A 15,009-nucleotide genomic window follows, 5' to 3' on the forward strand; every position below is an offset into this window, starting at 1 on the left:
TTTCTGAAAACATTAGGAACTATCAAAAAAAAAAAAGCTGAATATCTGGCCATATCAAAAACAAAATACAAGTAAAAACAATATTCAGAAATCATGTTTAATCATAGAGAAATATGTTTTAAAATATCAAATTTAACACTTTCCTCCATAAAGCAAAACAAGTTTACTAAACCACAACACTTAAGTGGAGTTTAATTTTTTAAAATAAAAATTGAGAAAAAGCACTCCATTCCCACCCTGGATTCCCATCATATATAAAATAATATGCTCAAACATTAGTGGGAATAAACAACTGGTAAACTTGAAAATAAATCTTTCAGTGCATGAACTCAGATTCTAACAGAACAGAATTCAGATTCCAACAGAACACAGTACTACCTTGTATTTACAGAAGAGCTTTTGTCACCCTTAGGCCTTACCAAATACAAATATAAAAGGGGATTAAAAACAAACTACTAAATCAAAATCTTTATGTAGAGTAGCAGCTTTCACAAAATAAAATGAGCTTAGTTCCATACAATTGTATGCATATAGCCAATTTTATTCCCAGAGTCCCAGAGTCTCGTATGATCAAAATAAAAGTATTTTTGTCTTGGAAAAAGTCTGATGAAGGCACCAAAATCCTATTATTCACGTTCCCCCAATGGTACTTAGAATGCTTTTATCATCCTTTCAAGATAACTTCAACTTATTAAGAGCTAACATTCTAAAGATATGTAAGGAAGTGCCAGCCTCATCTGCATTAGCAAGGTCCTTTCTGTTAATATAGCATGGGTTGGCCTGTTCATTCACCTCTGACTCTTTGCAACCCCATGGACCATAGCCCACCTGGCTCCCCAGTCCACGGAACTCTCCAGGCAAGACTACTAGAGTGGTTTGCCATTTCCTTCTCCAAGGGATGGACATTCCCGACCCAGGGACTGAACCTGCGTCTACTGTGCCTCCTGCATTGGCAGGTGGATTCTTTGCCACTGAGCCACCCGGGAAGCTATTCTCTTTGCCCCATCCCAAATTCTTCTGGTCTGGTTAACCAGCAGAATCACTAGCTCAGAAGGATAAAAATTATTTCCACGTTCACTAGCCAATAAACAAATACAGCCACTGGTGCAGGAAGACTTAACATTTATACTGCCAAACTTGTTAAAAAATAAATCCAACTCCAAAAACTAATTTCACAACCCCTCAGTATTCTCAATTCAGATATTTTATTTTGCAATCCTCTTTGTTATCTTTTTTTATTTCAGTTTTACCCAGGAGGAACCCCTGAAAAAACTTGCAAAGTATGTGTGTGTGAGCACCAAGCTGAAGGATACTCATGTTTCAGAAAAATCCACAACCATGAGATTAGGACTCAGTTCTTCCTCTCTCAATGACAAAATCTCAGGCTGAGATTTTGAGAAAGGGTTCCTCACCCAGTCACATAGTGTTGGGAAAAGGAGAGGAACTGCTATTTAATTTGGTTTTGCAATTCTTCAAGGAGAGTTTAAACAAGGCTTGAGACGTTGCTTTCTTCATTCTCAAACCCAAGTGTCTATGGAAATCAAGAGTGCCTTATGCAACATAATTATCCCAAAGAGTCAGTTTCTTTTAATCCAAGACTCCTGTCACTTTTAAGAGAAAAATATTTTTCTCCAGGCCCTCATAAAAACAGCTCATTTGTTCTTGCAATGAAAAAATGTCTAATTAGACCATTCTTCATCTTCAAAGCACTTAGCAAAATCTGGCCTAGTGTTTTCTTGTACTTAGAGAACTTACTGGTAATTCACTTTTCAGCTCAAATATCCTGTGGCTAACTCTTCCTCAGATAAGCATTGGATTTCTGTATGTAAGAGATTTACATGCTCTTTGTTTAGGTTTTAGTTGGTTCTTTTAAGAACATTCTTGCATAAATGTATATTTAATTAAGTTAACCACTTTTGTAGCATTATTTAAAACTTTCATTTCATCTCTACACTTTTTATATCTCCAAGTTTTTTCTTCACACTGTGAAGAAAGCAATGTGCTGTAATTACCAAAGTCAGGATATTCTTTTATTAAAGTGATGCAAAACTTGTCATGGAGCCAGCCACTGATGGGGCACTAGGAGTACAGATGACAGACCACTGAGTTTTCAGATATGAAGACCTACTAAATCTTACTGACCACTGTTTGGAGAGGCTCCTAGCAACTTAGTTTTCTTGAATTTACAAATCATTTTGTATTGAATTTTCTGATCATTTACAAATCTTACAAATGCTACAGCATGACAAATATTCATGAAATCTGTTGATTCATCAGCTCACACAGAGAAGCTGCTGCTTTTATACAAAACCTCTTTAGCATCACATAAGTCAATTTATTATACTGACAGTAAAGTCTTTTCAATTTCTTGTACTCCTTCTTGATCTAGCTAAATGTTGGTATTATTAGATTCTTATCAATTATGTGAATTTTTCTTTTCTGGAAAAAATTCTACCACTAAATAATTTGCTTTCTAAACCTTTTCACTGAATGTGATTTTTCTGAAAGTTTTACTGTCCTGGTATTCCAAAGCCATTAAAATAATCATCTTTATTTGTCAAGGGGCTATGATTTATAGTTACAACTGCTAAAACAAATATTCAGTTTGTAAGTTGCATTTCACAAAGGATATTCCATTCTAATGGAATGGGACAGCTTGGATTATAAATCCCTTTACATTGTAAAGTAGCTTACAGTATAAAGAATTTGAGTCCCTGTTGCACTAGTGGACTGCAGTAACTCAGAAGACACATTCTTTATAACCAACCTTATCAGAAATGTCTGTAATTCTATGCCTAGAAAGGAACATTTTTCTTTCAAACCTTGCCTTCAAAAATTGCACCACTGCACCATCAGATTTGTTTGTAAAAAATGTTATTAAAACATAAAAACGAGCATAACTTCCACTGTAGGGGTTATGGGTAGGATCCCTGGTCTGGGAACTAAGATCCCACATGCTCTATGGTGCTGTCAAAAAAAGGGGGGTGGGGAGTGGGATAAAAGCAAAACAAGAAAAATCCCAAAAAGTAAAAAAAATTCACAAAACAATTCACTTCTAACCTATACAACCCATGTTTGTCCAATGTTTACAACAAAAAGTGGCAGCGGACAACTGAGTTGCAATACACAAAAACTCCTTTCTTAGAATGGAAATTTCCCTCTTGAGTGTTGATTTCACAGAGCCTGTTCACTCCTGTAAGTTGCTGGTAATGCAGAAGGGGAGGGTGGGGAAGGTAATCATGAGGGACAGGCCAACATCATTCCCCTACCACCCTCTGCTCTGTGCAGTAGTGTTCACCAATTTATCCAAAGTCTCTTCTAACCCAACCAAACCCATGTGGGCCTACTGCACACTGCCATATAGGACTGAAAGACCTCTAACAAAACTATTTACACAGCTGCTCCACTACTGTGAGTAAACAATTATGCAGAACTCAGTATCAAAAACAGTATTTTTAGTCACAATTTTATACGGAATCCCAGCAATCTCTCACAAAACTGCAGTTGAAAAATCCACCTCCAACACCGAACAACTTCTTTTCCTATCAGAGATCATTTTCATTTGATGCAGATCCTTCTGTGACTTGACTTGCAAGTTCAGGTTTAGCCACCCCCTCATTCACCACATGTGTCTCAGATATTGATCCTGTTGGACCCAGCTCCTCACTGTTCTCTGGTACCACTTGCTGGTTATTTTTTCCTTCTGCTGGGTCATTTTGACTTGATTTGTCACCAGATTCCAATTTAGCTTCTTTCCCATTTCCTGTTTGTGCTGCCTGCTTTGGGTTAAGCTGTGACAAGTCCTTAGCACTTTTCACCACCTCCTGGAGATTGTATTTTCTGAACAACATGTAATCTTTCACAACACTCAGGCAACAGACAGCTTTAATGATTTCTACTACCACTGTGTACTGTGGATTGGTAAGATCCACTTTATTTTCCGAATTGAGGCTGCCTACTATCCCTGTAACAAAAAGGAAAATAAGATAAAAAAAGATACCATTAAGCTTGGTGGATAGAAAAACAATCTTTCACCTCCCCCTATTTAGAATTTGTTAAATTTATAGCTAACCTTATTAGAAATGTAGTTGTTGAAACACTACATATACTAGTGTGTTATACTATACTATATCTAACTACCAAAAATAATCTCATACCCAACATACTGAAAAGTTAGGCTTGATATTATTTAATGACATTTTAAAACACTTGCTCTCACTCAAAAATATAAGCCCTAAATATTAAAAAAAAAAATCTTAAAAGCAAATATTTACCATGGCACACCTTTGCAAAATCACTAAGAGAAACATACCTGCCAATTCTTTGATAACTTCTTCTCTATTCATATGGCTGTTATTCCGAGATTTGTATACAATCTGAAATGTTCCTTTGTTTGGAGCTTTAAACCATGGTTCCAAAAATGTTTCTGCATATTTTTTCATATCTTCTAAGAAAGCCTTGCATGTGCCTGAGATGGGCAACATTCGTAAAATAACCCGAGTCTTCTTCTTCTTGGTTTTGTATATATCTTGGAGAATATGATGCACCAACTTCTCAGGTTCTAAAAGAAAAAAATGAGCACAAAACAAACAGGTAAGTTTCAAAGTCCTCACACATTTTAAACTCTTCAAACCGTCTAAAAAGAATTTTCATTGGCAGTGACATAAACTGAAGGTAGATTAGAAAAACTTATGATAAAGAATTTTAAGCAAGTTTAACCAATCATTTCTTCCAACTAATATTTCTTTGGTGCACTCTGTATTAATACTGTATCTAATATTTTAACTCCGCTTTTATCAAAAACAACTGTTCATGAAGACTCTGGAGTTAACCTATTCGTGATGTCTGATTTATCTGATGACAATGTCATACTGTTGTTTTCCTCTAACAGCAGCAACAATCAAACTAATAAACATTAAATAGAACATGTTTTACAAAAACAAAACAAAAATCTTCAAGTCACTTAAGATTTAATCAATCCATTAGCTAAGTTTGTACAGAAGTCTAGATTTCAGAGTCGTCTCTGAGCCACAAGATCATAATGTAGTCCTTAGGAAGCATCCTGACTACATACCATTCTATTTGGGGCTGTTCAGTGTTTTCAATATTTTTAAATTAGTTAGCTACATTTAGAAACATATAAACTTCCAGATTTCCAACTTCTTTTGAAAAATCAGAAGATCTGGCTCTCCTGAGACTACATTCCCAAATGTCTGGAGCCATTCCAAATTGGGAGAGCTGAGTAGCACCTGCTCCTTTTAGACAGAACCATGTACTCTTGTTTTGCTTAAAGTTAAATACAAAGGAAGTGGCAAACCTAGATTTCTACTCCTAAGCCCATGCTAGTCCACCACCCCATTTCACCCTTCCACATGCCTAGCGCCAACACAGTACTCACACAGACAGGATGCAATCAAATGATTAACTGAGCCATGCCCATGAAGCCATTTTGTAGGCAGTGTTCTGAGACAGGGTGATGTCCTGATATTATAGGATCAATAATCTTAAAGTATATTAGTCAGACACACCTATCCCAAGTGTCCTGATGAAGACTACATTATTCGCTCCACTCTCCACTGACTGGAATCTTCTTAGCCTCATCTCTGTGGATGCCTTAATGTCACCAACTTCTTTCTTCAAGGCAGCTTCCACATCATCATCTTCTCCCTCACTTCCAGAGGGTTGTTGATCCTTATCTGCAAACTGCTTGCAAAAAATTAATGAGCAGAAATGCCACAACAGCTCAAGTTAAAAGCTCTTAATTAACTATTTATGTAAACTCCGCCCCCAGGGGCAGAAGATGCAATATTAACAATAAAGCTTTTTATTTAGACACCACCTACTCCAAAATGTGGAGAAAGAAGGGAGTTTTCTCAGACTACCATACATATCATTTGAAAATGTTTTCTAAAGCATCTTGACAGTTTGGGACAGAGGGAAATGTGCTCACCAGATGAATCATTTCAGGGTGGACTTTAACCCTATCAACAGATATCTCTGTGCCTGATATAACACTTTCCTAAGATTAAACCAAATAGTTATGAAGTTAAAAATCCTTTACACCTGTACTACTGAAATAGTTGAAGAACTTGCTCAAGGTATCCACATAGACAGGACATGCACTTGTTGCCCAGTTCTCTGCTCCACTAGTGATGAATGTGGTTGCCAATCAGGCAATAATCTTACACATTTATGGAGCTTTTTTTGTTTACAGGGATGTTATATTACATACATATGCAATTTTTTTAGCCAACTTTCCAAAGTCCCATAACATCCTTTTTATGTAGCTCAGCAGAATTAAATAACATGTTCATTCTCTGAGCTAGTAAATGACAATACCTTACCTGAATTTAAATTAAATAACCTTTGTACTATGCTCCTCCATTTAACTCCCTGGGGTGTGCATGTGTGTGTATTGATCCGAATCCTAAACTAATAATATAATTATTTCCAAAATTGAACAACTAGATTTCATACGGTATTGTTATAAATGAAGGAGTCTTTTGGGCCTAGAAAAGAGAACAACAGTCTCAAAGGCCCCTTGCTGAATCATCTAACTTCGGAGAAAACAAAGCATAACTTTAGTTCCATCCTGATGCTCCAGGCCAGCTGCATCTATCTGGGACTTATCACCCCCTGTCCGGAAACCTACCACCCCCTACACCCGCCCAGAAGACTTATCACCCCCTGCCCAACTACAAGTGTCATCTCAACAAAAGAATACTCAAAATATCCCACTTGATTGACGTTTCCCTTATCGCTTCCACAAACCTCCCTATAAGTATGAAGCCTCTCTGATCCCTTTCGGCGCTCAGCCTGGTCATTAGGCCGACTGTCGCCCCTCCTTGCCTGAATAAAGGTAACCTACTTCTGTTGAGGTCGTCTTTCCTTTTCTGCCTCGCCGGAACCATGCCTTACATTTTTGGTGCCGAAACCCGGGAGGGGGCGAGGCACTCGTCTCACTCTCTCTCACTCTCCCTCCCTCTCACTGTTTTCCCCTTTTCCCGGAGTCTGGGAGCGCAAACATCCTCCGAGCTCACTTCTCTGCCAGGGCTCTTAAGTTCCCCTCGGGGACGCCTAGTGCCTTCGTGAGCGGTGCAAGTCTTGTGCTAAGACTTTATTGATGATTTGCGTACCCCCAGGCCTCGGCTTTACCCCCTTTTCTCTCTCTCTCTGACGACCTCCAGAATAGGGACCTCTTGCCATTCGACCGCTCTACATGCAACACTCCACTCCAGCCGGCCCCTAGATTAAGGTAAGATCCGATCCGGACGGAGTTCTAGAGGCGCCCTAGAATTCAGTCCTCTCCGGGTCCCAGGGACCCCCGGCCCAGGGCCACTCTGTGGGCGACGGTGGGGGACGCTCCACCTCGACACAGAGCTCTCTTCTCATAACTCCTATTGCGACTGCGGGTGACGACTCGAGTTCCCAATAGGAGCCTCTGCTTGCCTTTCAATTATGGGGTCTGGCCACTCTGTCCCAAAAGATTCCCCTCTGGCCTGTGTTCTCAAAAATCTCAAACCACTCTCACTCACTGAACTCAAAGCTAACCGCTTAAAGCAACTCTGTACACAGATTTGGCCTCAATATCGATTAGACAATCAAGACCGCTGGCCTGAGGTCGGCACATTTGACTTTAACATTCTCCAAAATCTCACTGACTTCCTTAAACGGAATGGCAAGTGGTCGGAGATCCCCTATGCCCAAGCCTTTTGGGCTCTTCGGAGCAGGCCCTCCCTATGCCAGGCCTGCTCCGCCCACGAAGTCCTTCTATGCACCTTGCCTCCCAAGCAAAAGAGCTCTTCTTCCTCAATTAACCGCAGACCGCAACTTTCTGCACCCCCAGAGTTCGACCCCGCGGACGAGCCCCCTCCCTACCCGCCACCCCGCCGCCCCTCTCCTTCCCCTTCATCCAACTCACCTACTGGCACCGAAACCTCTCCTGACTCCCCCTCCCCCCTTCCTTCCCCCCCTGCCACACGGTCACGTACCCAGCACATGTTTCCTCTAAGAGAGGTCGCAGGACCAGAGGGCCCCACCCGAGTCCATGTGCCATTTTCATTGTCAGATATGAGCCAGATAGAAGAAAAGTTAAGATCATTTTCTGAAAATCCTACCAGATACAGAAAAGAATTCCTGAGACTCTCCCAGGCCTATAACCTCACATGGAGTAACGTATATTATATCCTAAATGCCACTCTCACCCCAGATGAAAAAGACCGTATCTGGCAAGCGGCAAAAGCCCATGCTGATCATTTACATAACCAAGACCGGGACAGCCCAGTTGCTGATGAGGCTGTGCCTCAGTTAGATCCCCACTGGACTTACCAGCCCGGTGACCCAGGTATCAGGAGACTCAATCATATGATCACCTGCATTCTAGAAGGAATGCAAAAAAATACTCATATCCATGTCAATTATGATAGAGTCAGGGAAGTCACCCAAGGGGCAGACAAAAATCCAGCCTTATTCTTGGCACGCCTCACAGAGGCAGTCCAAAAGCATACCAACCTAGATATCACTACCCCTGCTGGGTTACTGTACCTTCATGTTCAGTTCATCAGCCAATCTGCCCCTGACATCAGACGCAAGCTTCGCCAACTAGAAAAGGGCCCTGAGACCCCCCAGAGAGACCTTCTAAAAGTAGCCTTCAAGGTGTTCAATAATAGAGAGGAGGAGGCTAAGAGAGAAAAAGAACGTGAGAGAAAAGCTAAATATGCCCTTTTGGCAGCAGCAATTAAAGAAAGAAATCAGCCTGGCCCAAGTCATCCCAGAACGGGTCTTAAGACTCCCCCCGGACCCTGCTTCCGATACAACCAGTCAGGACACTGGGCAAAGGCATGCCCAAACCCGCGGCCCCCGACAAAAGCATGCCCAACCTGTGGCCAATGGGGACACTGGAAGATGGACTGTCCCCGGGAGTGCCCTGGCACCCCTGGGGAGGTCCCCACCTCCCAGACCTGGAGAGTGGAATGTCCACAGGGACGCCCTGGCGCATCTGAGGAGATCCCCACTTCTCCCCTGAACCCCAGCCCAACTCTACAAGAATTGTTCCAATGATGGGGCCCGGGTTCCAGCCCCCCGGCCCGTGTCTTGAACACGAGCTCGGAACTTAGGGTAGACGGGGTAGTGGCCGGAAAAAAGACCTCTTTTATAATAGACACTGGAGCCACTTTCTCTCTCTTAACTTCCTACTCTGGCCCAACTCAAGACTCAGAAATCACAATCAAGGGGGTCTCTGGAGTTCCCCTAAGGCCAAAAATCAGCCCTCCATTACTCTGTCAATTTAGAAAATCAACCCTTATACACTCATTCCTTATAATGCCTCAGTGCCCAATGGCACTTCTAGGGAGAGATGTGTTATCCAAATTGGGGGTCTTTATTACCATACCCCCCTCGATATAGTCTCTATATTCTGCATGCAAATGGCACCTGGACAGTCCCTATCCCTCACCCCTGACCTTCCCTTAGATCTACCTGCCTTAGACCCCCAAGTCTGGGACACTGATCACCCCTCAATAGCCAAACATCATCCCCCAGTCCACATTACCCTAAAAGACCCCTCGACTATAATCACCCAACAACAGTATTCTCTCACCCCAGAGGCCCACAAGGGACTTAAGCCTATCATAGACTGTCTTCTTCAAGCCTCTATCCTAATTCCTACCCATTCACCACACAACACCCCTATTCTGGCAGTAAAAAAGAGACCAAACTCTTAGAGACTGGTCCAGGACCTGAGAAAAATCAATGAGGCTATTATGCCGACATTCCCAGTAGTCCCTAATCCTTACACTCTTCTGTCTACCATACCCCCGACTGCAACCCACTTCACAGTATTAGATCTCAAAGACGCTTTTTTCACCATCCCCCTCCACCCCCTCTCCCAACCTCTTTTTGCCTTCACCTGGCAAGACCCCGAGACTCACGTTTCCCAACAGCTAACATGGACAGTTTTCCCCCAGGGGTTTAGAGACAGTCCTCACTTTTTTGGACAGGCTTTACAAAAGGACCTACAGACTCTCAACCTAGCCCCGAGTCATCTCCTCCAATACGTAGATGACCTCCTCCTTTGTAGCTCAACCCAAAAACTCTGCCTCCAACATACTGCCAAACTCCTTGGGGCCCTAGGATCCTGGGGTTATCGGGTACCCCAATCTAAGGCCCAAATAGTCCAGACAAAAGTCACCTACCTGGGACTTTCCATATCCCATCAACAAAGAACTATTCCCCCAGATAGAATCCAGGCCTTAATTAACTGTCCACTTCCAAAAACAAAAAGAGAACTCCTGTCTATCCTTGGCCTCCTAAATTTTTTCCGTATCTAGATCCCCAACTTCTCCCTCATTGCAAAGCCGCTCTATGAGACAACTAAAAGATGTCTGGATGAGCCCCTCTTTAATCGTTCCTCGCTGGCCAATCCTCTTCGCCAACTCACCCAGAGCCTCCTCCGAGTGCCAACTCTCCACCTGCCAGATCACACCAGACCATTCTTTCTCTTTGCACATTCCAACCAAGAACAGGCCCTGGGGCTTCTATGTCAGCGGGCTGGAGATAGCTGGACTCCCATAGCCTATCTATCAAAACAGCTGGACATGGTGACCAAGGGGTGGCCTCCCTGCATACAGGCCATGGCTGTTATCGCAGCCCTCGTACCCGAAGCAAATAAACTCTCTAGACATGCCCCTTTAACAGTCTGTTCTCCACACACCTTCCGAGACTTGCTGTCACATGGGGCTTTCCTCTCCCTTCCCCCTTCCAGGGTACAGGTCCTACATGCCTTTCTCCTCGACCCTCAGCTCTCATTCTCCCCCTGCTCTCCCCTTAACCCCGCCAGCTTATTACCCATGTCCCCTACAACAGACTCCCTCTTACATAGCTGCAGCCTAACAGTAGATCTTACCCAAAACCCCTTCCAACATGTAACAGATCAGCCCATCCTAGACCCAGACACCCCACACTGGTTCATTGATGGCAGCTCTCAAAAATCCCCACCGTTTGCAGCAGGATATGCCATCATCCAGGGAGACCTTCGTCACAATCATAAAACACAGACAATTGAAGCTTCACCGCTGCCACCTCACACCACCTCCCAACAGGCAAAACTGATAGCTCTCACCAGAGCTTTAACTCTGGCTAAAAATCTAAGGGTTAACATACACACAGACTCCAAATATGCCTATAACATACTTCACTCAAACATCCTAAAATGGAAAAAAAGAGGTTTCCTAACCCAAAAGAGATCCTCTATTATTAATTCAGACCTGATTCACAAACTTCTAGAAGCAGCACTCTTACCAAACAAAGCCGCTGTCCTCCACTGTAGGGGACATCAAAAGGGAAGTCTCATATCAGCCTACAACAATGCTGCAGACCAGAAGGCAAAGGAGATAGCACTGTCCCATCCTTCCCTCCAGTCCCCTGTCATCTTAGCCCTGACTCCACCCGACCCTCCCACCACCAGAAAAATCCTCTCTTATCTACACTCACTTTTCCATCCCTCATCCAAAACACTCCAGCAGTTCCTCCGTAACCACTTCCCCATATCCAATGCTGACCAACAATATTTAGATAACCTTACCCGCTCCTGTCAAACATGTCAACGTACTAACCCCAATTCCAACCTTAAACCGACATCCTTTCCAACCCATCAAATGCGAGGCAGCCTCCCAGCACAAGATTGGCAGATAGACTTTACTCATATGCCCCGGGTCCGGAGAGTCAGATACCTACTAGTCCTTATAGACACATTTTCGGGATGGGTAGAAGCATTTCCCACTACAAACAAAAGAGCCCACACCGTGGCCCAAATTCTCCTCACAGAAATTATCCCCAGGTTTGGGCTGCCTTCATCCCTACAGTCTGATAATGGCCCAAAATTTACATCCAAGGTCACCCAACAACTTGTCCAATTCTTACAAATACCCTAGAAATTTCACATTCCATACCGTCCCCAGTCCTCAGGAAAAGTAGAAAGGATGAATAGAATAATCAAAGAAACCCTTACCAAACTAACCCTCGAGGTACACCTGGATTGGACTAAACTTTTACCAATTGTTCTCCTCAGAATACGGGCTTTGCCCAAAAAGCCCCTGGGGCTGAGCCCCTTTGAGGTGATGTATAGACGGCCCATGCTCCCTCCTGGACTCCCCTCTGAACCTCCTCCCATACCAAGCTTCCTACACTCCCCTCTGCTGGCGCAACTCCGCAATGCCCTCTGGAGATACGTCAACCACAATCTGCCTGCCCCTGACCCCCAAGCCTCCCTGCCCCCTTTACAAATTGGGGACATGGTCTATCTGTCTGATAATCCCCAGGGTGACCTAACCCCAAAGTGGCAGGGACCATTCAAAGTCATCCTTCTTACCCCAACTGCAGCTAAACTCAAAAAGGTCACCTCCTGGGTACACCTCTCTCATCTAAAATGGGTCACCTCTAATCCTGCGCTGCCCTCCTTAAATGACACCTATCAGGTCTCCCTCACAGGACCCACCTCCTTAAAATTCACCCGGCGACAACCCCTGTCAACCATCGGAGAAGACACTGAATGACCTGGACTCTCTTCAACCTACAACTGTTCCTGACCCAACTACTACAAGACCTCTGGATCAGCGCCCCGACAGGAACCTCCTTCAAAGACCTGACTACACTGGTGTCTCAACTGTGGCTCCAGGGAACCTTCTACAACCTGACTCCAGACAAAATTGATTTCTTTACCCTCATTCTCTACATCATTCTACATCCTAATGAGCACTGTTCCTCCTCAGATTCAAATAACCACCAACTTGGGGCCTTCTGCCCCTCACCCTGACTGGCCTCTCCCTGTCTCTCTAACCATAACTGCACTCCTAATCTTAATCCTTGCTATAGGCCTAGTAACTGTCTCCCCTCAGGACGTTCTCACCGCAAAAAAGAGAGAGACCTGCCTTTTCCTAGGAGAGAACTGCTGCTATTTTGTTAATGAAACGGGCATAGTCCAGGGCCGAGTCAAAAAACTTAGAGACAGAATTGAACGCCGCAGGAAAGAGTTACAAAACCTTTACATTCCCCAAAACCTGTTCCAACAGATACTCCCTTGGTTGCTCCCTTTCCTGAGACCATTGGTACTTATCATTCTATTCCTCTTATTTGGACCCTGTCTCTTTAATCTCTTTCAAAGGTTTCTCCAAGAACGGATTCGGGCCATCTCTCGAGATCAGGTCAAGACCATTCTTCTTCTCGAGAGCCTCACCTCAAGCTCAGAAAAAGGAGACTGTGGGCCCTAGGACGATCCTCCATTCCAGACCCAAAACCGTCGCCCCTATCCAGCAGGAAGTAGCCAGAGAGATACGGCGCCCTTTTCCCCTTTTTCTTATGATTTCAGGGTCTGGAATGAAGGAGTCTTTTGGGCCTAGAAAAGAGAACAACAGTCTCAAAGGCCCCTTGCTGAATCATCTAACTTCGGAGAAAACAAAGCATAACTTTAGTTCCATCCTGATGCTCCAGGCCAGCTGCATCTATCTGGGACTTATCACCCCCTGTCCGGAAACCTACCACCCCCTACACCCGCCCAGAAGACTTATCACCCCCTGCCCAACTACAAGTGTCATCTCAACAAAAGAATACTCAAAATATCCCACTTGATTGACGTTTCCCTTATCGCTTCCACAAACCTCCCTATAAGTATGAAGCCTCTCTGATCCCTTTCGGCGCTCAGCCTGGTCATTAGGCCGACTGTCGCCCCTCCTTGCCTGAATAAAGGTAACCTACTTCTGTTGAGGTCGTCTTTCCTTTTCTGCCTCGCCGGAACCATGCCTTACAATAAAATATTTTTACTGCTTGAAATACATTTTTATATGCATTTGAGAAGAAACTAGCACTAGTACCCAAACCACTATTTTAGAGATGTTACTGCTTGGGACAAACACTGCACATTACAGCCATACTTATCAAATGGTGGCAAAAACCTTAAGTACGAACCAGTGTCCTGGTGAGCAATACTTCCCAAAGCTACGATGAGAAACAGATGTTTCTGAAAGAACTGCAGAAACAACGCCTGAACCAAAGGAAGCAATCTATACCTGGAAGCCACCGTGATTAACGATGGGGGTGGAAAACAAAGAGGTGCAAGCATTTCAAGCACAAGACCAGGTAGGGATGGGGGGTGGGGCAGGCGGGGGGGGGAAATATACCTAGGCGTGGCCACGCCTCCTCACCGCCACTCTGGCGGCCAAATTCACGCAACTAGCTTGCCACCCTTCCCTTCTCCCTCAAAGGCCTGCCCTCCCTGGGACTGGTACCTTTTCTGGTCCATACATGTCGTCGCCGTATTCGTTGAGCAGGCTATAGGCCTCCTCCACGCACTTGCGCTCGTTCATGTTACAAGTGATAAGAATGCCCTGTAGCCCGGGCTCCAGCTGGCGGGGCCCACCGCCATCCCAGCGCCGAGCCCGCTTGGCCTGCACATACTGAGCCTTGCCTTTACGCTTCCCGCCGCCAGGCTGAGGAGACTGCTGTATGCGGGCCGCCATGTTAGGTTAGAGTTGAGGCCAGCGAGAAATGTGTTTCTCCACAGCCCTGGCCGCTGCTGGCGCGGGCTGATTACGTCAGCTGTGCGCGAAGACCTCCCCTAGTCCCTCCCCCCGAGCCTCATTCCGTGCTACGCCGGGTCCTAATGCCGGTACTAAAGGGCGGAACGCCGAGGCGCAGTGGCGTGAGGCCCGCCCCTCGCCAGGATTGACAGTCACTCGCCTTAGCCTCACCTCGGGAAGAAGCTGTTTTCCCTGCTGTAGGGGCCGGCCACAGGTGGCAGCAGCTTACTGCATTCAGTATCAGCAAATCGGCAGCCCTTTCAGAAGTGGCGATAGTGGCAGTTTCCAGAATGTTAATGCCAGTTCAAGCCTCCACTGGAAAGCCAGTGCGGAGAAGAAGACAACAAGCCTGGCAGTTAGGCAAAGAAAAGGAGATTTATTAAAGCGAAATGAAAGAGTGACTGGCTCTCGAAAAGAACCCACCCTTCTGGTGAATCCT

General features: G+C 44.5%; 1 protein-coding gene across 2 annotated transcripts; it reads right to left on the reverse strand.

The window, feature by feature from the left end:
* Nucleotides 1–83: 83 nt before the first annotated feature.
* THUMPD1 (THUMP domain containing 1) lies at nucleotides 84–14,573 on the reverse strand. Of its 2 annotated transcripts, none has more exons than XM_043914454.1 (4): nucleotides 14,280–14,573; nucleotides 5,529–5,703; nucleotides 4,313–4,561; nucleotides 84–3,964 (listed from the first exon to the last, which is right to left on the reverse strand). In XM_043914454.1, exons 1-4 carry the CDS (start codon nucleotides 14,508–14,510, stop codon nucleotides 3,546–3,548), a joined length of 1,074 nt encoding a protein of 357 aa, XP_043770389.1. In that variant the 5' UTR covers nucleotides 14,511–14,573; the 3' UTR covers nucleotides 84–3,545. The 2 variants fall into 2 exon arrangements, with proteins under 2 accessions (XP_043770389.1, XP_043770388.1); XM_043914453.1 differs by having other exon boundaries at nucleotides 5,529–5,706.
* Nucleotides 14,574–15,009: the final 436 nt, after the last annotated feature.

Source organism: Cervus elaphus, chromosome 10 (genome assembly GCF_910594005.1).
Source record: "Cervus elaphus chromosome 10, mCerEla1.1, whole genome shotgun sequence".
Taxonomy (NCBI): Eukaryota; Metazoa; Chordata; class Mammalia; order Artiodactyla; family Cervidae; genus Cervus; species Cervus elaphus.

Bases quoted from the DNA above. Each gene is read 5' to 3' on its own strand.
- THUMPD1 (XM_043914453.1), bottom strand. From the start codon at position 14,510: ATGGCGGCCCGCATACAGCAGTCTCCTCAGCCTGGCGGCGGGAAGCGT. The intron at 4,562-5,528 runs GTGTGTCTGACT...TTTTTCTTTTAG, and splicing joins CATCAGGACACTTGGGATAG to AACCTGAGAAGTTGGTGCAT. The intron at 3,965-4,312 runs GTATGTTTCTCT...TTTTTGTTACAG, and splicing joins AGTTATCAAAGAATTGGCAG to GGATAGTAGGCAGCCTCAAT.